The sequence below is a fragment of the Bidens hawaiensis genome, unplaced genomic scaffold (assembly GCF_021521415.1).
Source record: "Bidens hawaiensis isolate Kalapana, Puna unplaced genomic scaffold, B.hawaiensis_p1.1 tig00002553_1, whole genome shotgun sequence".
Taxonomy (NCBI): domain Eukaryota; kingdom Viridiplantae; phylum Streptophyta; class Magnoliopsida; order Asterales; family Asteraceae; genus Bidens; species Bidens hawaiensis.
Genome location: NW_027491139.1, coordinates 2,271,488 through 2,296,716, shown reverse-complemented (window position 1 = coordinate 2,296,716; position 25,229 = coordinate 2,271,488). Strand labels below are relative to the sequence as shown.

At 36.7% G+C, this 25,229-nt stretch overlaps 1 protein-coding gene across 1 annotated transcript; it reads left to right on the top strand.

Annotated features, from left to right (window-relative positions):
• The first annotated feature begins 513 nt into the window (after positions 1-513).
• Positions 514-2,631, top strand: LOC143620204 (putative indole-3-pyruvate monooxygenase YUCCA3). Its single transcript, XM_077091939.1, has 3 exons — positions 514-1,777; positions 1,871-2,242; positions 2,434-2,631. The coding sequence occupies exons 1-3, from the start codon at positions 1,082-1,084 to the stop codon at positions 2,629-2,631; spliced, it is 1,266 nt and encodes a 421-aa protein (XP_076948054.1). The 5' UTR covers positions 514-1,081.
• Positions 2,632-25,229: the final 22,598 nt, after the last annotated feature.

Sequence of the window (25,229 nt, the reverse complement as noted above, 5' to 3'; positions counted from 1 at the left end):
ATGCGACACCTAGCATTATTAAAGTTGTTGAACATGAGTTGTGTCACCAATATACATGAACATGCATATATGTTGAATCATATTCAGTTTAACGTATGTGACCGACCGTACATTCTATATAATCAACAAGTACACCTTTGCCAAACTTTGGTACAAGATATTCATGATAAGGACCTAAATTGCACTAATTTTGACGTTATTTTACTAATCACGTGAAAATAACGTTAAAAGTGGCGGAAGGTTAATTAGGCATCATGTGGTGGCGTTGATAGCCGAAAGACAAGGGCACATGCACCAATCAGCCGGTGTCCCGATGATTGAGTGTTATGTGTCTTATGTCCAAGGCTTGATTCAAAACTACTATCGAGCCGGGGGTCTCACCGGAAGCAGCCTCTCTATCCCTATGGGATAGAGGTAAGGCTGTCTACATCTTACCCTCCTCAGACCCTACCATAGCATTGCTATTGGTGGGATATACTGAGTACGATGATGATGATGATGATGATGAAAGAAAAAAAACTTCACTCCAATGCTCTAGTTCCCCATCATTAATCATATGCCTCCCAACATGATTGCCTAAACTTAGCAAAGCAACATAGATTAACTAATCATGTTAGCCATAACATACAACCCGAGCTAAATTATGGTCACATATTTTGGATATCCTTTGTCCAATAATCAATTCGTTCCATCCTCTCCGTCGTTTAGCCTCTTTTGATCATACGGACATATGTTGCAACTTCTATAAGGATATAAGAATTAAAAACTTGTGGCACTCACACTTAGACCAAAAGAAACAAGAAACTTGACTAATTATGATTACTTTGGTTCATTTAGAAAATGATCAACTTAAGTTCTTATCATTTTCTAATATCTGTCCCAATCACATGCATCTCTGGTGGCCAACTCCACTCTATTTATACCTCTGCATTACTCTCTCACCCCTTCCACACATTTCCCATTCCTCTTAAGTCTTTCTCTTGATCATTGTCCTATTCATTTCAACTTCAATATATTTATTGGAAAACATACATAGACTATTTGCTTTCACTCACTAACTTTGGTCTCCATTGAGGCTTTGATGCTTTGTGTTTGTGGTATCAATCTTGATCAATTTCCAACAATGGTTCAACGAGCTCTTGATCACGGAGACCTGTTCTCCAGGAGATGCATAGTGGTTAACGGGCCAGTCATAATTGGAGCTGGCCCGTCTGGCCTTGCAGTCGGCGCAGGGCTCAGGAAACAAGGAGTCCTTTTTGTAATCCTAGAGCGCGCCGACTGCATTGCATCTCTCTGGCAAAACAAAACTTACGACCGCCTCACACTCCATCTTCCTAAGCAATTTTGTCAACTACCCTTTTTCCCTTTCCCACCTAACTTCCCAGAGTACCCTTCGAAATACCAATTCGTTAACTACCTTGAATCATACACGAAAAAGTTTGAGATTAACCCACGATTCAATGAATCCGTTAAGTCCGCCAGGTATGACGAGGTTTGTGGATTATGGAGGGTACGGACGGTGGTAGGTGATTGTGAGGTTGAGTACATATGTAGGTGGCTTGTGGTGGCCACTGGTGAAAATGCAGAGAAAGTGGTGCCAAAGTTTGAAGGGTTGGATGAGTTTAATGGCCATGTTATGCATGCTTGTGACTACCGGTCCGGTGAGCCTTACGAAGGCAAAAAGGTTCTGGTTGTCGGATGTGGGAATTCCGGCATGGAAGTCTCTCTTGATCTTTGCCACCACAATGCCCTCCCATTCATGGTGGTCCGAAACTCGGTTCGTTTCATATACAACTCCATAATGATAATTCACTTAACATAGTCTTGAAACTTTATAACCAAAACTGAAACTTTGTTCTACAATTCACAGGTTCATGTGTTACCAAGGGATATTGCTGGGAAATCAATATTTGAATTGGCAACTTTATTTATGAAATGGTTGCCGGTAAAGATGGTTGACAAGATACTATTAGTTATTGCTTGGCTTAAACTTGGGAGCTTAGAGAAATATGGTATAAAGAGGCCAATGATGGGTCCTATTGAGCTCAAGAACACTAAAGGGAAAACCCCTGTTTTGGATATTGGTGCACTACAAAACATTAAATCTGGGAAGATTCAAATTGTTCCTGGAATCAAGAAGTTTTCAAGGGGTGGTTTAGAGCTCGTAAATGGTCGAAATCTTAATGTCGATTCGGTTATTTTGGCTACAGGGTATTGTAGCAATGTCCCTTCATGGCTAAAGGTAACAACTTTAAGAACTAGTTTTATACCCGTCCCAGTCTAGTTTTTTAAATAAATAAAAGCTAACCAAAATATTTACTAAAACTATGACATTGACTCTTTCACTAAAAATGGTATTTTAGACTCATTTACTAACCGTTATGGAATGTTTGAAAGAATTAACCGTTATAGTTGAATGTTTGGCGACAACAGGAAAGTGATATGTTTTCAAAAGAAGGGATACCAATGACGCCGTTTCCAGAGGGGTGGAAGGGGAAATGTGGGCTGTATGCGGTCGGGTTCACAAGGAGAGGTTTATCGGGTGCAGCGTTTGATGCTATTAGAGTGTCACAGGACATAGCTAGAATTTGGAATGAAGAAACCCGGCCATTATGTCACAGTTTCATGTGATAAGTGATTGAAGATGTAACAAGTAGAGTATTAACATAATGTCTAACTATGATCATTTGTTTAATATATGTTGGCAAGAAGCCCTCTCCTGTTAGTGTAAAGGAAGATGTGGCTTTTGGTTTTTTATTTTTAATCTTTTGTATCTCTATATTGTTGAGAAAGAAATTGTTATTATTGACCTCTATAGTATAGATTGTGTTGGTACTAAGATAATAAATAGAGCAAGTAAAAAAATAAAAATAACTGTGATAGGTTAAAATTTTACTTTCCACTATAGAACATTTTCTGGTGGTCCTTAAACTATGTAATCATTCACTTGGTTTATATGATGGACGGAACCACCACTAGAAAACATGACACTGAAAAAAATAAAATAAAAACTGTCGAAGCATGAAATGAATCTTACCTGATCCATGACGATGTTTCCACGGATTTTCGAGATGAACGAACCACGTCTTGATCTTCTTCTTCTTCGGCTGCGCCTGTGACCAGCCATGTTGAGACCTGCAATGGTTTCGGGGTGTGGAGGTGACTGCTAAGAAATCCTAAGATCTCTTGTTCACAGACACAAAAAAAGTGGTGGTGGCTCTTATTGAGCATGACCCCTAATAAGGAGGTGGAGACCTCCTTATATAGAGAGTCTCATGGCCACCATCATGGTACCCTAATGGGCCTAGCCCAATTAGGGTTACCTCCACAAAACCCCATCAGCCCAATAACATTGTATTAGTCCATGTAATAAAATGAGCCAAACATAATAGATTTAGGGTCGTAGAACCGGGTTTTAGTACCATACCCCTACAATTATAGCTCGTAAGACGCCTCACGCGCAAGCTTTTATTATTCACACAGCTCATAAGACGCCTCACGCGCAAGCTTTTATTACTCTCACAGCTCGTAAGCCGCCTCACGCGCCAGCTCAATTATTATTCTCAAAGCTCATAAGGCGCCTCTCGCGCGCAAGCTTTTATTACTCTCACAGCTCGTAAGCCGCCTCGCGCGCAAGCTGTTATTATTCTTACAGCCCATAAGTCGCCTCACGCGCAGGCTTTATTATTCACACAGCTCATAAGACGCCTCGCGCGCAAGCTGTTATTATTCTTACAGCCCGTAAGTCGCCTCACGCGCAGGCTTTATTATTCACACAGCTCATAAGACGCCTCGCGCGCAAGCTGTTAATATTCTTTTAGCTCGTAAGACGCCTCGCGCGCAAGCTGTTACTATTCTTTTAGCTCGTAAGACGCCTCGCGCGCAAGGTCTATTATTATAGCTCGTAAGACGCCTCACGCGCAAGCTTTATTATTCACACAGCTCATAAGACGCCTCGCGCGCAAGCTGTTATTATTCTTACAGCCCGTAAGTCGCCTCACGCGCAGGCTTTATTATTCACACAGCTCATAAGACGCCTCGCGCGCAAGCTGTTATTATTCTTACAGCCCGTAAGTCGCCTCACGCGCAGGCTTTATTATTCACACAGCTCATAAGACGCCTCGCGCGCAAGCTGTTATTATTCTTACAGCCCGTAAGTCGCCTCACGCGCAGGCTTTATTATTCACACAGCTCATAAGACGCCTCGCGCGCAAGCTGTTATTATACTTATAGCTCGTAAGACGCCTCGCGCGCAAGCTTTTTATTATTCATGCAGCTCATAAGACGCCTCGCGCGCAAGCTGTTATTATTATTATAGCTCGTAAGACGCCTCACGCGCAAGCTTTTATTATTCACACAGCTCATAAGACGCCTCGCGCGCAAGCTGTCATTATTATTCTTAGCTCGTAAGACGCCTCACGCGCAGGCTTTATTATGCTACAGCTCGTAAGACGCCCCTCGCACGCAGGCTTTATTATTCTCAGCTCGTAAGTCGCCCCGCGCGCCAGCTTAATTATTATTCTCAAAGCTCATAAGACGCCTCTCGCGCGCAAGCTTTTATTACTCTCACAGCTCGTAAGCCGCCTCACGCGCCAGCTCAATTATTATTCTCAAAGCTCATAAGGCGCCTCTCGCGCGCAAGCTTTTATTACTCTCACAACTCATAAGCCGCCTCGCGCGCAAGCTGTTATTATTCTTACAGCCCGTAAGTCGCCTCACGCGCAGGCTTTATTATTCACACAGCTCATAAGACGCCTCGCGCGCAAGCTGTTATTATTCTTACAGCCCGTAAGTCGCCTCACGCGCAGGCTTTATTATTCACACAGCTCATAAGACGCCTCGCGCGCAAGCTGTTAATATTCTTTTAGCTCGTAAGACGCCTCGCGCGCAAGCTGTTACTATTCTTTTAGCTCGTAAGACGCCTCGCGCGCAAGGTCTATTATTATAGCTCGTAAGACGCCTCACGCGCAAGCTTTATTATTCACACAGCTCATAAGACGCCTCGCGCGCAAGCTGTTATTATTCTTACAGCCCGTAAGTCGCCTCACGCGCAGGCTTTATTATTCACACAGCTCATAAGACGCCTCGCGCGCAAGCTGTTATTATTCTTACAGCCCGTAAGTCGCCTCACGCGCAGGCTTTATTATTCACACAGCTCATAAGACGCCTCGCGCGCAAGCTGTTATTATTCCTACAGCCCGTAAGTCGCCTCACGCGCAGGCTTTATTATTCACACAGCTCATAAGACGCCTCGCGCGCAAGCTGTTATTATTCTTATAGCTCGTAAGACGCCTCGCGCGCAAGCTTTTTATTATTTATGCAGCTCATAAGACGCCTCGCGCGCAAGCTGTTATTATTATTATAGCTCGTAAGACGCCTCACGCGCAAGCTTTTATTATTCACACAGCTCATAAGACGCCTCGCGCGCAAGCTGTCATTATTATTCTTAGCTCGTAAGACGCCTCACGCGCAGGCTTTATTATGCTACAGCTCGTAAGACGCCCCTCGCACGCAGGCTTTATTATTCTCAGCTCGTAAGTCGCCCCGCGCGCCAGCTTAATTATTATTCTCAAAGCTCATAAGACGCCTCTCGCGCGCAAGCTTTTATTACTCTCACAGCTCGTAAGCCGCCTCACGCGCCAGCTCAATTATTATTCTCAAAGCTCATAAGACGCCTCTCGCGCGCAAGCTTTATTACTCGCAGCTCGTAAGCCGCCTCACGCGCCAGCTCAATTATTATTCTCAAAGCTCATAAGACGCCTCTCGCGCGCAAGCTTTTATTACTCTCGCAGCTCGTAAGGCGCCTCACGCGCCAGCTCAATTATTATTCTCAAAGCTCATAAGGCGCCTCTCGCGCGCAAGCTTTTATTACTCTCACAGCTCGTAAGCCGCCTCACGCGCCAGCTCAATTATTATTCTCAGCTCGTAAGACGCCTCTCGCGCGCAGACTTTATTATTCTTAGCTCGTAAGTCGCCTCTCGCGCGCAGGCATTATTATTCTTAGCTCGTAAGTCGCCTCTCGCGCGCAGGCATTATTATTACAGCTCGTAAGCCGCAACTCGCGCAGGCTCTATTGTTATAGCTCGTAAGCCGCCTCACGCGCAGGCTTCATCATTTTTACAGCTTGTCACCATCATGGGGAAAACCTCCCAAAACTCAGACAATAAAGACAAGGCCAAAGGAAAGGGAAAAACCGCCTCACACCTTATAAAGTCCAGCGCTCCACCTAGACGCTTGCGCGCCCAGGAGCAACACTGGACTTGGGGGGCTTGTAGGGGTATGGTACTAAAACCCGGTTCTACGACCCTAAATCTATTATGTTTGGCTCATTTTATTACATGGACTAATACAATGTTATTGGGCTGAGGGGGTTTTGTGGAGGTAACCCTAATTGGGCTAGGCCCATTAGGGTACCATGATGGTGGCCATGAGACTCTCTATATAAGGAGGTCTCCACCTCCTTATTAGGGGTCATGCTCAATAAGAGGCACCACCACTTTTTTGTGTCTGTGAACAAGAGATCTTAGGATTTCTTAGCAGTCACCTCCACACCCCCGAAACCATTGCAGGTCTCAACATGGCTGGTCACAGGCGCAGCCGAAGAAGAAGAAGATCAAGACGTGGTTCGTTCATCTCGAAAATCCGTGGAAACATCGTCATGGATCAGGTAAGATTCATTTCATGCTTCGACAAAAACTAAAGATCGAAACTTCCGTGTTGGACAATGCGGCGTTGATCAGGTCAAGCACAATGAACTAGCGGGTAGTGACGAACTTGTACCTACTGGACGTTACGATCTTCATTCTCTTCTATCCAATCCTTACAAAGAGTAACAAGTTTATGATATATAGGAATAATTACTTTTTTTCAATGATGGCAAGTAACATTGCAATTAGAAGTTTGGTAAGTGTCTATCAACAAAAATTCAACTTATCAAAAGAACATTACACAACAAATTTGAATTGAAATGTTAAGTTGTTCATTTGTTTTTTTAAGTAGTGAGGGGTAAAGTTGTACTCTAGAAAAATAAACGCTTAAAATCGACATCCACCAATCCAAAAGACCAAAAGTGTAACTATTAAGATAATAGAGATAGAAAGTGAAACTCTAACTTACCAATAATGTAATTTACTAATACAAATGTATCCAATTATTCATTTTTTGTACAATGATCCATAATTGTAATAAATGAAAAAGGAAGGACTAAAAATAATTCGTCTAGGGTCCAAACTAACATGGTGGGTTCACTTTTCATTATAACTCTAACATTGCTATTACCCTTTAATGAGAGTAATAACTCAAGCACCTACGGATCATATTCACATGGCTAACCGGTAGTCGGGTGGTTCTTAAAAAAATTGTTTTTTATAAAATATAAACATAAACAATTTTAAAAATTAATGACATTTAGTTGCTTGAATAAAGATGACACATGCCCTTATTTGATTAAATTATTTTTTAAAAATATTGTTTTAATGTTTTTAACCACTATGGAATTATTGCAAGGTGGTTTATTATATCTGCTTTTTTTAGTTACAAGAAAGAAAATTTTGACAATTAAAGGTGAAAAATGCAATTTTGACAGCCAAGGAATACAAAACATAATTATAACCCTTTGACTTGTGTATTTTGAGTTGCGGCTCTTTGACTTTTGCAATTTTAAGTTTTGACATGATATGAGCGTGTAATAAAAGGTATGAGCATGTAACAAAAGGTATGAATATTATATCATTTTTTAAATATGTCTTTGCTTAAACAAAGATTATATCATTTTTAGTTGGTTGACTTTTTGAATATTATATATGTTATGCTTTCATTCAAAGATAAAATTGAAGATAAAGACTATCGTCTAAATGGATGCTTAATCGTTAATCACTTGCAACTCATTTGTGGGTCGGCAATTGAACTTAAAAGATATTTATTATATTGTGGTTAGTGTGAGACTGGTTTGACTAACATGGCAACATCATACTTGTCATGCTCTAAGATTGGGTGAGGAGAAAAAATGCATAATTAAACAAACTGAAATGATTGAGAAACCGATGGTTATGTTATTTTTCTTTTAAATCCGATATGTATAGTCCGATTATGGTCACGTGTATAAATAACCGAATTAATCAAACTGAATTGACATGTAAACCAACTTTGATATTTTTCTTTTTCTTTTTAAATAATATCTTGTAATTTATATGTTGAGTTATTGGCAATGTTTTTTTTTTAAATTTATATATAACATACTAATTTCCGTTACCCTTAATAAATAATAAAAATTACTAATATTTTATTTTGCACATATTTAACTAGATTTATTGATCCATCAAGAATCATTCAAAATCATAGGACCTCATAAATTGTTTTATTTAAAGACATGATATTCAATAATCATAACTATTTAATAAATAGTATAAAAAGGTTAATCAAACATGTTGACAACCTCATTTCATATCGTATTAACAACTACAACTGACTCATTTTAGTAAGTTACTTAGGGTTGTTCATGACCCAAACCGAGCGGTTCATGGCCAACTCAAACTCAAACCTAGTCGCCCCTACAACTGAGTCAATTTCGAGCGAGTTATTTCCAAGCGAGTTTCAAGCTATTTAAACAACTCAAATATAACTATACACACGTGGTCAAGATTTGGGGTTAAATATTATTAATTTGGTTTCACCAATTGTGAAGAGACAAGTCTTTTCAAGAAGCAAAGTCAACGCCACACTTTGTAACCAAGTTTAAAACGCCAAGACTCGTCCCCTCCACACAATTGGTTGGAAAGCTGCAAGTCATTTATCCAAATGAGACGGCCCACTAAACCAATTTGAACTTGTATGAACCGCTTTCGGCTTTCCTATAGCCTATAGGCTATAACTAATTTAATTACATCTTAAATGTAAACAAACCATTTGTAATAAACAATCTCAAACTCAAAAGTAACTTATTTTATGCAGATAAATAATTTAAATTAACCCCATTTTCCCATACGCATGCCTTTAGCTAAACATACACAAACATATAAGTGGCCATCATGATCCATTTTTAAAGTGAATGGGTTGATTAAAGCAAAAAATAATAATAATAAATAAATGATGATAATAATAACAATAATAAAATGAATATGGGTTAATTTGAGTAGTCTCAAATTAGACAACAATTCAATTTGGTCTACTCAAATTAGACAACGTGTCAAAACTAGCCACCATTATATATAACCTTGTTAACTTAAAACAAATCAAAATGAGTTGGCATCACCCATGACCATTGTTTGTTCCCACCACCTATTCTCAGACATCACCTTCATGGCTCCACCATCATGACCACCATCACCAACAACAGTGCCGCTACTGCCGCCACCTTCATCGATGTCACTAGCCACCAAAAACAATTAAAATAAATATAGTGGATAATCATGTTTTGATTTTTTTTATATCCCTAAATCCGTTCATTCAATCTGAGCCCATTTTAACTCAAACCAAATTGTTTTAGGGATGTGATCTTCATACATTGCCCCCATGTTGATTGTATATTCTTATACGACTCGTATAGGCCTATACGGGCCTCATAGGCTACGCATGACTGACAAGTGTACAAATGAGACAAAAAAACAGCGTTTGCAGCCTATATGACCGTATAGGCTCGTATAGCACTTGGTACACCATAAAACCTATATGGGTCGTATAGGGCTATACGACCGTATAGAAAACTTTTGTAGAAAAACGTCATAATATAATCTTAAACGAATGTTCTTAGGGTACAACTACAAATTAATTAGCCAAGTATGTTATGTAGATACAAATTCAATTTATCCTATTATATTATTAAACCTTTAAATATTTTACTCATCTTCAAATCTTTATGTAAACACCTCGTAAGGCGGTGCATTTAAACTCTCTTTTAACTTTTAGAATAAAGATAACAAAACGCATTATAAAAGTGTCAACTTTTTTAAAAAAAAATTGTTTATACGGCCTTTTTAGGCCTATACGACCCGTATTGGGATATATAGCCCGTATAAGGCCATACGAGACACCAGAAACAATGACCAACAACGTCCGACACAAACTAACACAACTTGGGTGCTATACGGCTTGTATAGCTCTATACGAGCCATATGGGCAAAAAGTGGTGTGTGAGGATCCATATTGGTGTATGAGGAGGATCCTAAGCCTTGTTTTGTTTAACCACATTTAGACTTTTGCTAGGCTTAACAAACACCATCACTATCATATTCACAAACCAAACACCCCTTTCATAAAGTGGGGTAACGCTAATATTCAAGAAAAGAATGAAAGCAAGATACCAAAATCAAGCAGGTTCTTTTACCCAACTCACAAAAGTCCCCTTAACATCTGATAAAATCATTCTTTGGGCATCAAAAATGTCAACTACAATGACTAGTAATCTTTTGCTAAATATGTGCAATCTAAAACCTAGAATGGTTTTAATAAATAAAATTCCGATGCTATTAAACTCCAGTAACTGGAAAATCATGAACATAATCGTTCCATATGTCAGCAGCGATAGTGTCACGCAACTGTGAACTCTGTTCAATTTGTTGGGCATCAAAGAGTACATCTACATCCATCAGTTGATTATCAGCATGCATCATCATCTCGGGGTTTTCAAAATCAGTTGCCTGTACAGCCGATTCCTCCAACTGTAAAACACAATTCTCATTTTCAAACCGTTTAAAGATGACATCATCAGGCGTCTCATCACAAATGTAATTATGTAAAGCACACGCTGCCACCACCAATTTCACCTGTCCCCCAATAGACAAACATATTTTCAGTACTTGTTATTAAAAACAAAAAGGAACTGAAAACGAAAAAAACCACCTGTGTCGGTAAAGGGTAAGAAGGTGCTGACATTAGTATTGGAAACCGTTCTTTAAGTGACCCGAATGTTCTGTCAGTGACGCTTCGCAATAAAGAGTGACGGTGATTGAATAACTCTTTAGCATCTTGCGGTTGAAACCCGTTTTCATGCTCAATTAGCCCGTATGGAGCGCCTACATATGGAGCAATAAACCCTGGAATGTTTGCATATTTGAAATCCACAAGAAAATATTTACCTGCAACATATCCAACCAATGATATTATTGAAATCAAATCGATGTCACAAAATATTGAAAAACTTGTTACAACCTTCAGGGACTTGAAGCTTGTTTTTCCTTGTAAGAGCTGAATTTAAAATTTTTATATCGGGTGCTGACCCCTCCCAACCCGCTAGAACATATTGAAACTTCATATTAAATGAACACGCAGCAAGAACACTTTGTGACAGAACACCGTTTTTATTACGAAAAGGCCCTTGTTCGTCAACACCCACAATTACAGGAAAATGTATGCCATTAACAGCACCCACACAATCCTATATCATCAGGAATTTGTTAATAACTGTCTAACGGTAAATAAACTATGGACGCTAATTCAGCAAAATTACCATGAAATAAGGGTAAAATCTCGGATCATCTCGGATTTCTGGAGGAATCTGAGAGCCTGGCGGTTGAAAGAAGTCTAAAGAAACGGAAATAATTGCACTCAAAACGTTATTAAAATGACGACTAATGGTTTCCCCCGAGTATTTAAACAGCTCTTGTACTGCACGCGTACGCAGGTTATGCCCAATAATAAACAAAAATATGGCTAATTGTTCCTCAACTTTTATTCGGGTGGTGTGGCGAAGCAGTCCTTTCGCTTTTAACTTGTCACACAATTTATAAAACACCTGTTTGTCCATCCGGAAATTCTCTAGAAAACGATCGTTAGAACCGTTCAAAACTTCATCTACAAACTTTGTACCGTTAGTAGAAGTAGCTGTCGGTTCGTTGGCGGTGGATTTAGCGTTAACGCCATCCGTTTCATCATCGGAGGTGTCCATAGCAGCACTAATCCTTTTCATCATCAGAGCTCTCCAAAATTAGCTATTTGTGAGGTTAATTGTCATTAGGTTTAAACAAAGTTAACAAATTTAAACCTAATTACATACAATTAGACTGAATCAGTTGTTAATTACAATAAAAATGAACATTTCATATATGTAATTAATAACAAACTATGGCAGTAATCATTTGCTATTAACGCGTATAAGCTACAACCGGCTGTAATGTGTAGAACAATTAAAATGAAACGATTAAAGATTAAACGTACCGGATACGATCAAAGCAATACACGCTAGGGTTTCAGCTACCGCCGGAACGAGCCAAGGAGACGGTAAAATAAAAGTATGTTTAAAAAGTTAGCATGTCAGGTGCATTTTGGTCATTTAATGTCATCTAATACATTTTTTTAACCGCGTTTGGAATTAATCCTGAGACCTGGGTGAGCATTTCTGAGACAATATGTCATCCATTCATACTGATTTGTCGCTCTAGGTCGCACTGATAGAGGGTCCACCACCCTTGAGTTAGGTTTAAACCTGAACCATCACCCTCATACCATTGAACCTAGGCCTGTAAAAGAGCCTAATGTTCGGTGAATTGTTTGGCGGTAAGTTCGTTTATTTAATAAACGAGCGAACTTGAACAAAAATTTGTGTTTGTTTAATTAAATGAACATGAACACATGTTTCGTTCTTTCGTTTATGTTTGTAAGCGTTCGTTTATGTTCATTTATTTATGCATAAATCATATATGTCCGTTTACATATTAATAGCAAACATTAAATGGAAAAGTTATCTACTTAATGGATTTATTATATTTGTTCAGTTGTGTTTATATAAGTGTGTTCATATATGTTCGTTCATGTTTGTTTGTGTTCATTTACATTTGTTCATAAATGTTCATTTATGTCTGTTTATGTTCGTGAACTGTTCGTTTATATTTTAAACAAACGAATATGTACATTTTCATTTTTTAAATAAACAAACACGAACACAAAATATGTATTCAATTAAGTATTCGTGTTTGTTCAATTCATTTACAGGTGTAGTTGAACCAGAAGCCCAATTGCGATGCCATTCTAATACAAACCACCACCTTAGCTTGGTCCAATTAAGCATTCATAGACTACATGTTATGGTACCAACCAGTTAAACCGGAAAACTAGAAGGTGATTAACAACTTTACAATACTAGTCTATTTTTTTTATTCCAAATTCTGCATTTTATTAAACAAATTTATATCAAAAGATAAAGGTGATTTAATATTTTCATACAAGTTTTTTGGTTTTGAAACATCTAAGTTTTCATATAAATTCAACCGATATCCTTTAAGCAACTTGCTCCATGACGATCCCGGTTATAAAATCGGTTAAAAATGTTATCACAGAAACCGTCATTCGGTCATTTGAGAGTCAATACTTCCAAACGTGGTAATCGAGTAACCAATCTTTTGACAAACAAATGAACCAAACTAACTAAAACCGTTCCAGCGCCGCAACATCACTTCAAGTGTAAACAGAAAATCATTGGCAGAACTTCCAAACATAGATTTAAAAATAAAAGGGCAGCAAGATACCAAGCCATAGATAGAAATTGTCTCAAACCAATCCTAGACTTCCAAGCATCATAGATATAGCACATTTGATATACAAAATATGCAAATAACATAATAAGTATCAACAGAGAACATACTCATCCTTCTGCTTCTCTGACATCAAAACAGCAAGTTTCAGTTGACCGAGCCGACAAAGCCTAGCCAAATTCTTAAATACAGTGACTCGAGCCTGTTTATCACCCAACAAAACTACATGAGCTGTGCTGAAAGATTCACCTTTCTTACACGCAAACTGCCACTCATTTACAAATATCTCAAACCAGTCCTTTCTTTCAGAATCGGTTGTTTTGACTTCAATGTATTCTTTTCGGTTTCCATCATCAAAAACTTCAATATCATGTCAATCGTGCGGATTCCACCGTGACCAAAAGAAGGGAAAATTTCAAAAATAGGTATTTTCAAAAACAAGTTTCAAGTTTTAGGTATCATTTGCAAAGAATTCCATAAATATGTATTTTAAACTAGTCGTGACGACTGGATTCTTGGTATCAACTGGTCGTGATGACTAATAGTTTACAAAACTGGTCGGGACGACTATTTTAGGCTAAGAAAATTTCAGGGACGAGTACTTTGAAGCACTAAACTTGTCGGGACGACTATTTTAAGTAACAAATAGTCTAGGCAAATTTTTATGAAATTTTTTGTACTTTTGTTAATATTATATTATTATATTTAATTTAACTCATAATCTGTTTTTCTTTTATAACTTATAAAATATAAAGTTTTACTAATATCCAAATACATCTTTAAGACATGTTTTTTTTTATCTACTCGCGGACATAAGATTTATTCAAGTTAATATGTTGTTGTAAATGGATTAATTACACATTAATTACACATCATTTATGAGAGACGAATTAAATAATCTAATTAAACTAATTTAATTTTACAAAATTTAGTTGCCGCAAGGTAGTGGTTTCACCAGGCTCGATTGAGAATTGGGTCAAATTACTTTTGTTGCCGCGTTGTACTTTAAGGGTGGTGAAACCTTCCACTAGGCAGGAACGCAGGTCAGGGAATCGAAAGTCTTTGCAATGTAGTAGCATTCAGCAAGCACTTGCGGTGTGGAAAGATGGATCTGGTTTTGCTGATTTGGTTCTTTCTCTCTTTGATAACGTGGGGGGGAGCATTTTTTCTAAAAGAGAGGTCGGAGGGGAGGAGGGTTCTGAAAACAGCCTTAATATTAAACAATGTCTCAGGAAAGTCAGGGATGGTCATTTCACAGCTGCAGTCAAGGTTTTATGCTCAAGTGGGGTTGCCCCTCTTGGAGATTCAACCATGAAAGCCCTCATTGATAAACACCCAGTGGTGCCGCCTCCGTCCTTGCCTTCTAGCTCTGTCGTCCTGCCTACTCTCTCTGTGGATGGGGACTGTGTGCTTAGATGTATCCGATCATTTCCTAAAGGGACCTCATGCGGGAGAGACGGGTTGCGGGCGCAACACTTGTTGGACGCTCTTAGTGGTGAGGGATCAGTGACTTCCGTGGGTCTGCTCTCAGCCATCACTGAAGTCGTCAACTTATGGCTAGGGGGTCTGTGCCCCAAAGTGCTCGCTGAGTTTATTGCTTCGGCCCCCCTTACCCCTTTATTAAAGCCGGATAATGGAATTCGGCCCATTGCTGTGGGGGCTATCTGGCGTAGGTTGGTTTCTAAAGTGGCTATGAAGATGGTTGGGAAGGAAATGGCTCAGTATTTAGGGGACTTTCAGTTTGGGGTGGGGACCCCTAATGGGGCAGAGGCGGTGCTTCACAGCGCGAACCGGTTTCTTAACTCCTTTCACGCGGACGGCTCTTTAGCTATGCTTACCGTGGACTTCTCCAACGCCTTCAATATGGTCGACCGCACAGCCCTTCTCCGAGAGGTTCATCATCATTGCCCGTCTATCTATCTATGGGTCCAGTTCCTTTATGCCCAGCCGGCTAGGTTGTACGTTGATGATAACTGTATAGGGGCTACTACTGGGGTTCAGCAGGGAGACCCCCTTGGGCCCCTCCTCTTTGCCTTAGCATTACACCCTCTTGTTCTCCGGGTACAAAATGACTGTAACCTCCCATTTCATGCTTGGTACTTGGATGATGGGACTATTATTGGTGGTGCCAACGAAGTCGCTAAAGCCCTAGACATTATCAACTCGGAAGGGCCATCATTGGGGCTGCAACTTAATATTAAGAAAACCGAGGTTTTTTGGCCAACGTGTAACGGGGTGAAAGTCAAAGATGGGCTCTTCCCTAGTGGGATTGGTAGACCAGAGAGAGGGGTAAAGCTCCTTGGAGGGGCTGTTAGTCGAGATCCCTACTTTATTAAGGAGTTGGCGAGGCGGAGAGCATCTCGTGCGGTTGATCTTATGAAACTCTTACCTTGCCTTAGGGATCCCCAGAGCGAACTCCTCCTGCTTAGGTCTTGCATGGGGGTTGCTAAGTTGCTTTTTGGGTTACGAACATGCCACCCCCATATGATGGATGATGCGGTATCCTGTTTTGATAAGGGGCTACGAGAAGCCATCGAAGACATAGTTGTATGTGGAGGCCCGTTCTTTGGTGATCTTCAGTGGCGACTTGCATCTTTACCGATGCGCTTAGGGGGTTTAGGCCTTCTTTCGGCTCATGATGTCGGGGTTTACGCTTTTGTAGCGTCGAGGGCTCAGTCTTGGAAGCTACAGAATCACATCTTAAGGAATAGCGGAGTTGTCGACCTGGACCCAAACTACGTGCAGGCCCTGGAACGCCTAAATGGCGCTCTCCCAGACTTTGACATTGGCGGTTTCTCTAATATGGACACCGCCCCACCAAAGCCTCAAAAAACTTTGGCGAATGCCCTTTTTGGAAAAATCGCTCAGAGCCTGGGAGAAGTTTTTGGATTGTCCCCCCGACAGAAGGCGGTTTTTGAATGCTTACAAGGTCCTCATGCCCAAGATTTTCTGACCGTTATCCCGATTGATGGCTTGGGCCAAAGCATGTCTGCGGTTGAGTATAGGGCCATTCTTAAGTACCGTTTGATGGTCCCAATGTACCCCGAAGACGAAACATGTCCGATCTGCCGTAAGGCCTGCCTGGATAAATTCGGAGAGCATGCGGTTCATTGCAAGGAGATGCCTGGGTTCAAATACCGACATGATTGGGTGCGGGACGTTCTTTGGGACATCTTAAGGCGAGCTGGGATATCAGCTAAAAAGGAAGCCCCCGTAAACTTCCTTACAGACCCCACGGAAGGGAGATCCACTCTACGACCGGCAGATTTGCTCGTCTTTGGTTGGGCCGGGGGAAAACACGCTTGTGTTGACCTCACAGGGGTATCTCCCTTAGCTGGTTTGAGGGATAATGGGTTTGTAGCTGGGCAAGCAATAAAAAGGGCTGAAACGAAGAAGGTGGAGAAACATGCTAAAGCCTGCGAAGAGAACCAACATGTTTTTGTCCCTCTGGCTTTTGATACATTTGGCTCCTTGGCACCGGAAGCTATCCGTTTTCTAACCAGGGTCCAACAGGTTGTGCATAGCAATGTGTCGACTCCAAAGGGGCAGGGGTATGTCTTTAGCAGGTTAGGGTTTGCAATTCAGAAAGGGGTGGCGGCGCAGCTTGTTGCCCGCCTACCTGCTATATTGATGTAATATCTATGTTTCATCAGTAGAAATAAATAAAATTGTCAAAAAAAAAAAAATTTAGTTAAAGTTCACTTAAATCAAAACTCAGTCAGTTATAATAATATTCGGTTACATTATATGGAGTTATGGATATTAAGATTATTCAAACATCTTAGATGGCCTAACTCCTAACACATTAAATTTCTTTTTTCTTTTTTTTGAACCTCACACGTTAAATTCCTTGAGTGTTAAATTCAGTTTACTGATAAGAGTTCTTAAATGCTGGAACATATAATGTAATTAATACAGTTATAAAATTCAATGTTATAATTCATAACTTTTATTATTAATCTACTTGTACTTAATATTTTTTTTAACAACTTAATGTTACAATCCGCATGAATTGAACCATTGACTTCACATTCTAAACCTAACCACGTTACCAACCTGTCAAAGTGGTAATGACTACTTGTAGTCGACATTACATGCTTGATTTTACTTTTCCGAACAGGCTTTTTCTTTGTTAATACAAATGATTTATTTGTCGAATTCAACATTTGAATACAGCTATCAAATTCTGTCCATTGGTATAAATTATTCATGAGAAAAAAAAAAGAAAAAAGAAGAAGATCATTCGAATTGTATTACGTGAATAGTAGATCACAATAATAACATTACATATTTAATGATCAAATATTCACATTCACACACATATATACATAAATGTGTGTGTATCAGTGTATATATATGTATATATAATATTGATTCATGGTTCTTAAGAGTTGCATTTCATAATGAGAAATCTGTGTTTCTTGATTTTAGTATTTGTGTTGCTGTATCTTGTTAAATATTCTACAGTTGATGGTTGTTTTGTGGTAAAGGGTTACAATGTGCACATGTTAACCGGAATCCAATGGGACAATGTGATGGTTCATTGTAGATCGAGAGAAGACGATCTCGGAGTTCATATACTTAATTTTTCAAACCTGGAATATACTTTTTCATTCTGTGAGAATGTTTTAGAAAGCACCATGTTTAACTGTGACTTTTGGCGCACAGAATCCATTGATCATCAATCATTTCAGGTGTTCAACCGCACCATGTTTAGGGCATGCTATCAAGGTTATCATACGGGTAATACATGCCATTGGGGGATCAAGGTCGATGGCTTTTATTTCTTAGATAATCATGATCATGTTTGGATTAAACAATATGATTGGATACATTCAAAATCGCCTATAAAACTTGTAGATGGGTTAGCACTCGGTTATCCATAATGTTCTTCATAAATTTAATTTAGATAGTGAATAAAATTAAGTATTTCTGAATGCGTCTCTATTTTAACTTATTGTGCATTTTATGTTTATTATTGGTTCATGTACGGAGCCTTCTATTTTGCACCGATTGAAATAGTTAAATTTGACATTAGGAGTTTTAGAGTTTGAAAATTTTTTTATTACAATTCTAAATTTAAATAGATACAATCACCCTCACATGAATGTCACATTATATCATTTTCATTTGTTAAAAAGTTGTTGAATTAATGGATAGGACTAAATGTGCAACTGTCTCATAAATGCTTGGACTAAATTTACAATTTTTAAGTGTTATCAAAATCTCATAATTACATTAATTCTTGTAACTTCAAAGGATGTAAAACAATTTAAATATTACTTTATTATTATAATACACTATACGTATTTTTTTTTCTTTTTAGACTAATATATGCGGTATATACATATATAATGCATTCAATGCCGGCTCGAGCATAAGGCGACGTGAGCAACTGGCCGAGACACTTAATTTTCAGGGACACAAAAATGAAAAAGAAATATGCATATTTAATATTTTACTCTAATTATACAATAACTAGCTTTGTTTAGTGGCAAAAAGGTATGACTTCAAATCAATAGGTTGCAGGTTTTAGTCTCACTTTATACATTTTTAAGCTTATTTTTATACATAAAGTTTTTTACACAACCTAAATCATAACCAGGTAAGCCTATTTAAAAATATAATTATTTAAACGAAACAAAAAAAAAACCCATTTACATAAGGCTTTTTTTTGCTAGTAATATTTCTTTACTTGTTAGAGTCTACGTGTCTTTATTTCGGCTCGACCGAGGCACATTAATTCTCAGATACGGCCCTGAATGCACTATACATATTATCTATTTATTTTAATTCTTTCTTTTCAATAATGTATAAATGGTCATATCTTGTGCTAAACATTCAAGTTAATAGTATTTTGAATATAAAAACATTTCATTAATCGTATATTTATATACATTTTGTTTTGGTTATAATATTTTGGTCTTTTAACTTTACTAATTGACATTTTTGGTACGACATTTTTTGCAGGTGTTACACCCGTAACTTTCTTCAATATCAATTTAAAAAAAATATGGCATTCTTGTGGGAGACAAAATAAGTGAAGTATTTACGAAATACAATTAGTTTGGATTATTGAGTGTTATTGGTCACATGGTATCGGTCAATGAGTTATACTTTGGATTGTTCAAATATATTTTGCCTAGTGATGACAATAATCAGGCTTAGTTTCAACACCAAATGAAACCAACATGAATTCTGTTGGGGTTTGTGTTACACGTAAAAGGGTATTGGTTAGTTTATGTGTTTACAAGTTCGACTTTAAACTAACCAATACCCTTTTACGTGTAACACAAACTAACCAATACACGTAAAAGGGTATTGCTTAGTTTACCGCATTCAAAGGTTGACCCGTATATTCTCTTATGAATTCCGAGCCTTATCGAATTTGGTTTAAGAGTTTGGTTTTTTCAGAAATACTTAAATTTACGTCTTTAACTTTTTGAGTTTTCTCTTTCAGTTGTTATAAAAAGTGTTAATGTTGTAATGGCGAACTGATACCGACTGAATTTTAAGCATTGCATGGGAGAATCCCGCTAGGTGGAGTATAATTGTCATACTACGTACTACTTTTGAAACAAAAAAGGAAAAAAAAACACTATGATAATCTTAAAAATCCAAAATACTTAATTGCCCACTAAATTCATAAAATAGGTCCAATTACCTTACTCAATGAAAAAATCCATTTATAGATGAAAAAAAGTACCAGGGTCCATGATCCAAATGATATTGAGGTTGGTAACCTCGTAAACTAGATGATGAAATATGGGTCGATGTCGCTTAAGCCCTAGGGTAGCCCGACCAGGCTATCCTTCTATCTTATTGGCGTATTGGCGTAGTATAAAGTTAGTGAATTTTTTTCCTTCTTTGTGTTATTTATCGGATGCTCTTAGACAAATATTAGAATACCTCCATGCCCAAAAGATTTTTTTATAGCTTACCCTTACATTTTCCTTCTAGATATATCATGGAAATATACATAAAAACTAATTTATATACACACACACATTTGTGGGAGGTTTTGTGCATTGTTTTGTTGTAAATTATGAATAATAGGTGTTTTATGCTTTGTATGTTATAAATCTAGTAGCAGTTGTTGTACATTAGCTTTAACAGGTTTATGCGTCTCCTTTGGCTGCCTTTCCACCTCGATCTCTCTTTTTCTTTTGGCTGACACGATATACATACTTTCTTTATATGTGAGTGTTCGGGTAAACACGTTTTTCTGACAGCCTGCAACTAACGGAGTTAGTCCTTCGTTAGTCGCGGACCATTACCAATGCACCTTTAATTAGGACAATCACCAGCCAAAAATAAAATTAAGATTGTTATTTACCAATACGACACAATTAAGATTATTTAAAACCAATATTCCTTTCAAAATATATTATGTATCATATCAAAGCTTTTATTTATATTAACTGTTACATCTTGATGGCATCAATGCATGTAATAATATGGCATGTTACTATATTACATAAATAGTGTGATATCATGACCTTCAAATTACATCTATTTATATTATATAATAAATAAAACTTTTTAACTTTATATGTCATCATCAAAATATTCCTTACAAAATTTCCTCTCTTCCTCTCATATTAATGCATTTCTCTTGCTTATTAATAGTTTTGTATTTTATTTTTTTCGTTTTAATCTTTCATTTTCTCTTTTTAATAATGTTTTTTCTTTATTTAAAAAACTTAAATACCAACATAAATATGTTATTTTGTTTCATAAAAAATATATTGTATTGGTTATTAATATTAGGTTTTTATAAGTAACCAATTTTGACGTTGATTTTGAATAATGATTGCCAAAATTAAGGTTTTAAATCTATTATATATTAGTTAATTAATATTAAGGTTTTATAATAAATGATATTATTGAATGAAGAGGCAAGATTAGCTTAAATTTAAAATTTTAATAAACTTTAACTTATTAAATATATATGATTGTTTACTGAATTACACGTTTTTTTTTTCAAGCTCTTAAAAGACAAATTCACTATTCATCTATTCTCAGTGTTTATGTTAGTTTAAACGAGCGGGTTTCTTTAACTAGTTAAAGTATCAAACATGATTCAGGTCAAAACAGTTTATGATTAGAATGAGTTTCGGTCACGGGTTGGTTTAAAAAGTAACCATTTACAACTTATTTTTTAATTGATTATTTAATCAACTCATCATCTTAAAAAATCACAAAAATATAAAACACTAGACTACATGTTTTGGTTTTCAGGTGAATAAGATACCTTCTTATCTTTGGAATACAAATGTTAAACATTAGCACACTGCTAATCAAATGACAGATTGACTTTGTATATCCTTATATTATTGAAGATTTCAAAAATATAGATTCTTTAGTCAACGAGTTGTATTTGCACAAAAAAAAATGAGGTCGTTCAAGAAATCAGCAAATATTTGTTATCAATGTTTCCGGGAGATGAAAATAGTACCATTTTTCATATGGCATATATTAGACATAAAATGATACGTTACAGGAAGGTATTAGTTTCCTAATGTTTTAAATGACCTCAACATCTAAGGTTGTCAAGTTATAGGTTAGTCATAAAAGCCGATATTAAAGTGATGTTTGCTTAAATATTAACTAGAAAATTGGTTTATGCAATGAAACTAAATTACATATGAAAATACAACATGAAACTGTGCTATAAAAGCCGAAATCGTATCCAAAAGTAATATTGAAACCCATATTTTTATTCTTAAAAAAATCCTACACTTTAAGATAAAATAATTAATTTCATAGAATGAAATTTTCACTTTATTTTAGTTTTGCAATGAAGATTAATAAAAGCTTAGGTCAATCATTATAAATAGTTGGTTTATTTCAGATAATTTATTTTAGCTTATGGTCAGTTATGTGTTGCATTATCTAGAGTTAAAAGTAGAAACAATGTGAAACTACTAAGTTTAGATATAGAAATTAAAGTTACAAATAAAACGACAATAATGTGTACAAAGAAATATTTTGAGATTTTGAATTTTGTAACAGCTTTTTATTTCCATATTGTGTAATTTGGGGTCGAGATACTGTACAATAATGCCTTAACGTACGATAGGTACGCGAGACGCTCAAAGGCAAAAATACTAAAACACTCAAGAAACGATTTTACGATCAGAAGGTCGTTGTTATACGGGTACCCTTATTAAAACTCTCAAGAAACGATTTTATGATCAGAAGAGCGTTATATCTATATATTTGTTGAACATATTTTTTGTATTTTACATTGTGTTATTATTTAAATAAATTAATTTATTTTAACCTGTTTGCTACACGGTAGCTAACCTAGTGGTATAATATGATCTGTTACTATATTACGTAACTAGCATGATATCACCTTCACATTATATGGTTGATAGGTAGATGTTTTACACACATATATATATACATATCTGTAAGATTAAGAGATAACTCATTTAAAGAGAGAATAAATAAAGGTTTTAACTTTTTATTCAATAATATATAATTTTTTCTTTCAAAAATATTTTTTTTGTTCCTAAAAAAACAACTTGTCGATTTAGTGCATATGTCAATAGTGCATATTGCATATATACAATAATGTTTTATTAAATACAATACAACACAATTGCACTTATACAATACACACTATTAAATATATGTAATACAATATTATTACATATGTGCATTACATCAATTTTTTATTTTATTTTTACATATATAATATAATAGTATTGCACATATACGATACAAACAATTGCATATATGCTATTCAACACTATTGCACATATGAAATACACACTATTATATATATGTAATAAAAAATCAATATACTGCCTATGTGAAGATAACAACATATAACAAGGATAAAAGAAGAAAATTTTGAATATATATATAGAGTAGGGTTATGGTAAAAATAGATTGTTTTGTAGGAAGACTAAGAATAATCATAAACCATTAGATCAAGGCATTTAATGGATGAGATTAAAACTTGGCCAAATATTTGATAAAAACATGGAATTGCCACTCTCATCGGTGGGAGGTTGAGATAAGTACGGCTATCATATGGCATTTTCCATTATTTAAAAAACAAAATCACTTAATTCTATCAATAAATCAACCAGATTTACTTCACAAGGTGTTCAGAGATAACGTTGTTAATCGGAGTTTCGAAGCAATCAAGGAAACGGAAATCTTCAATACCGTTTATCATTCTACGACTCTCTTAGATTCTTCGCTACTGTTTCTTAATCATTCTACCAAATCTTTGATTCTACTCTACTATTTATTTTCTTCCAATTCGAGTTGTAGGAGATTCTTCGCATGTGCTCACCATTGAAAATCCATAATCAATTAGCCAGAGAGAACCCAACAGAATGCTGCTGGTAGGTTTCCATGTTGAAGATTAAAAGAATTTGAGTGGTATACAACCCGGCAGATCGAAGCATAGGGGGGGGGGGGGGATTGACAACGGTTATTTATGCTAATTTATTGAAGATTTTAATTAGGGAGTTTGGAAAAAGCATGGTCGGAGACATCACTTTTCATTTTGTTTATTTTTATACTTTCACAATGTTTGACTTCTGCTTCAGTTTTGAAATTAATAGTTTCTGTGTGGTAATTGTTTGTCACAATGCTTCCAGTTATATAATGTATTTTCATGTTGAATGATATGCTATTTTTTTATCATGGTGTCATATTTTCTTTATCGACATGATAGTTTTGTTGTTTAGCGTAGTAGTTTAAGTTTGGAATTCATAAAGTTTAGTTCATAGCAGGTTTTTATTAAAAATCTCATATTATAGGATGATCTGATGGATTTATAACACGTTCATTGATCCCTTAATTACAGGGATAAATATTAAGGGTGTGTTTGGCAAAGGGGGAGCTTGTTAGGGGCTTTAAGCTGCTTTTAGAAAAAGCTCGTATCTAATAAAAAGTATTGTCCGATAAGAGGAGCTTAAAGCTTTTAGAGGAAAAGAAAAAGCTAGCGTTTGAGAAAAAGCTCTACAGACTTTTACATTTGAAATTACAAGTTTGGTACTTGAACTTATATCAATTTTTGTTAATTTATATAATAGTTACACATTCAACCCTTATTTAAAAGTAACTACCCCCATGACTTTTTAGGAGCCATAACTTTTTCACACGTTAATAATTTTTTAAACAAATTACATCATAAAAACGCGCATTTTATTCTCTTTAATTTGAGTATGATATTGCTATACTTCTTTACTTTTAAAAAATTAACATACCACGTGATTATCGGTTAGAATCGGTAAAAAGTCGAGTCAGATGAGCTCAAGTCATGTGTAAGACCAAATTAGGAGTCGAGTCAGATGAACTTGAGTCATGTGTAAGACCAAATTAGGGTCATTACGAGTCGATACAAAAATGGTTAAATTAGTTCGATTCGTGTCGGTACGCTTTTGAGTCGAAAGGGGTCAGGTCAGAACATATTTCAGATTAAAACAGTGCATGTTCAGAAAGGGATTCATATCAAAATATGTTAGTTTAAAAAAATTATCTATTTGAAAATTACTATATATTTCAGCTTTGTTTCTTGATTTTCGACATAATTTACAAGCTTACTGTTTTTCCATAAATTACACGTCTACATTTAGGTTATGTATACACTGTTATCAGGTGAATCATGTACCGATACTGATTATGCGGTTGATGTTAGGTTGTGCGCCCATTCCGCCGCACCACGCGAGCACCAAGCTAGTTTTATTAAAAGCTTTTGCTACTCTGCCAAACACCTAAATATTTAAAAGCTACAAC

What these genes read in the sequence shown, in the direction of transcription:
- LOC143620204 (XM_077091939.1), top strand. Translation starts at nt 1,082, where the DNA reads ATGCTTTGTGTTTGTGGTATCAATCTTGATCAATTTCCAACAATGGTT. An exon ending in TCATGGTGGTCCGAAACTCG is followed by an intron (nt 1,778 to 1,870) that starts GTTCGTTTCATA and finishes TACAATTCACAG; the next exon opens with GTTCATGTGTTACCAAGGGA. An exon ending in ATGTCCCTTCATGGCTAAAG is followed by an intron (nt 2,243 to 2,433) that starts GTAACAACTTTA and finishes TGGCGACAACAG; the next exon opens with GAAAGTGATATGTTTTCAAA.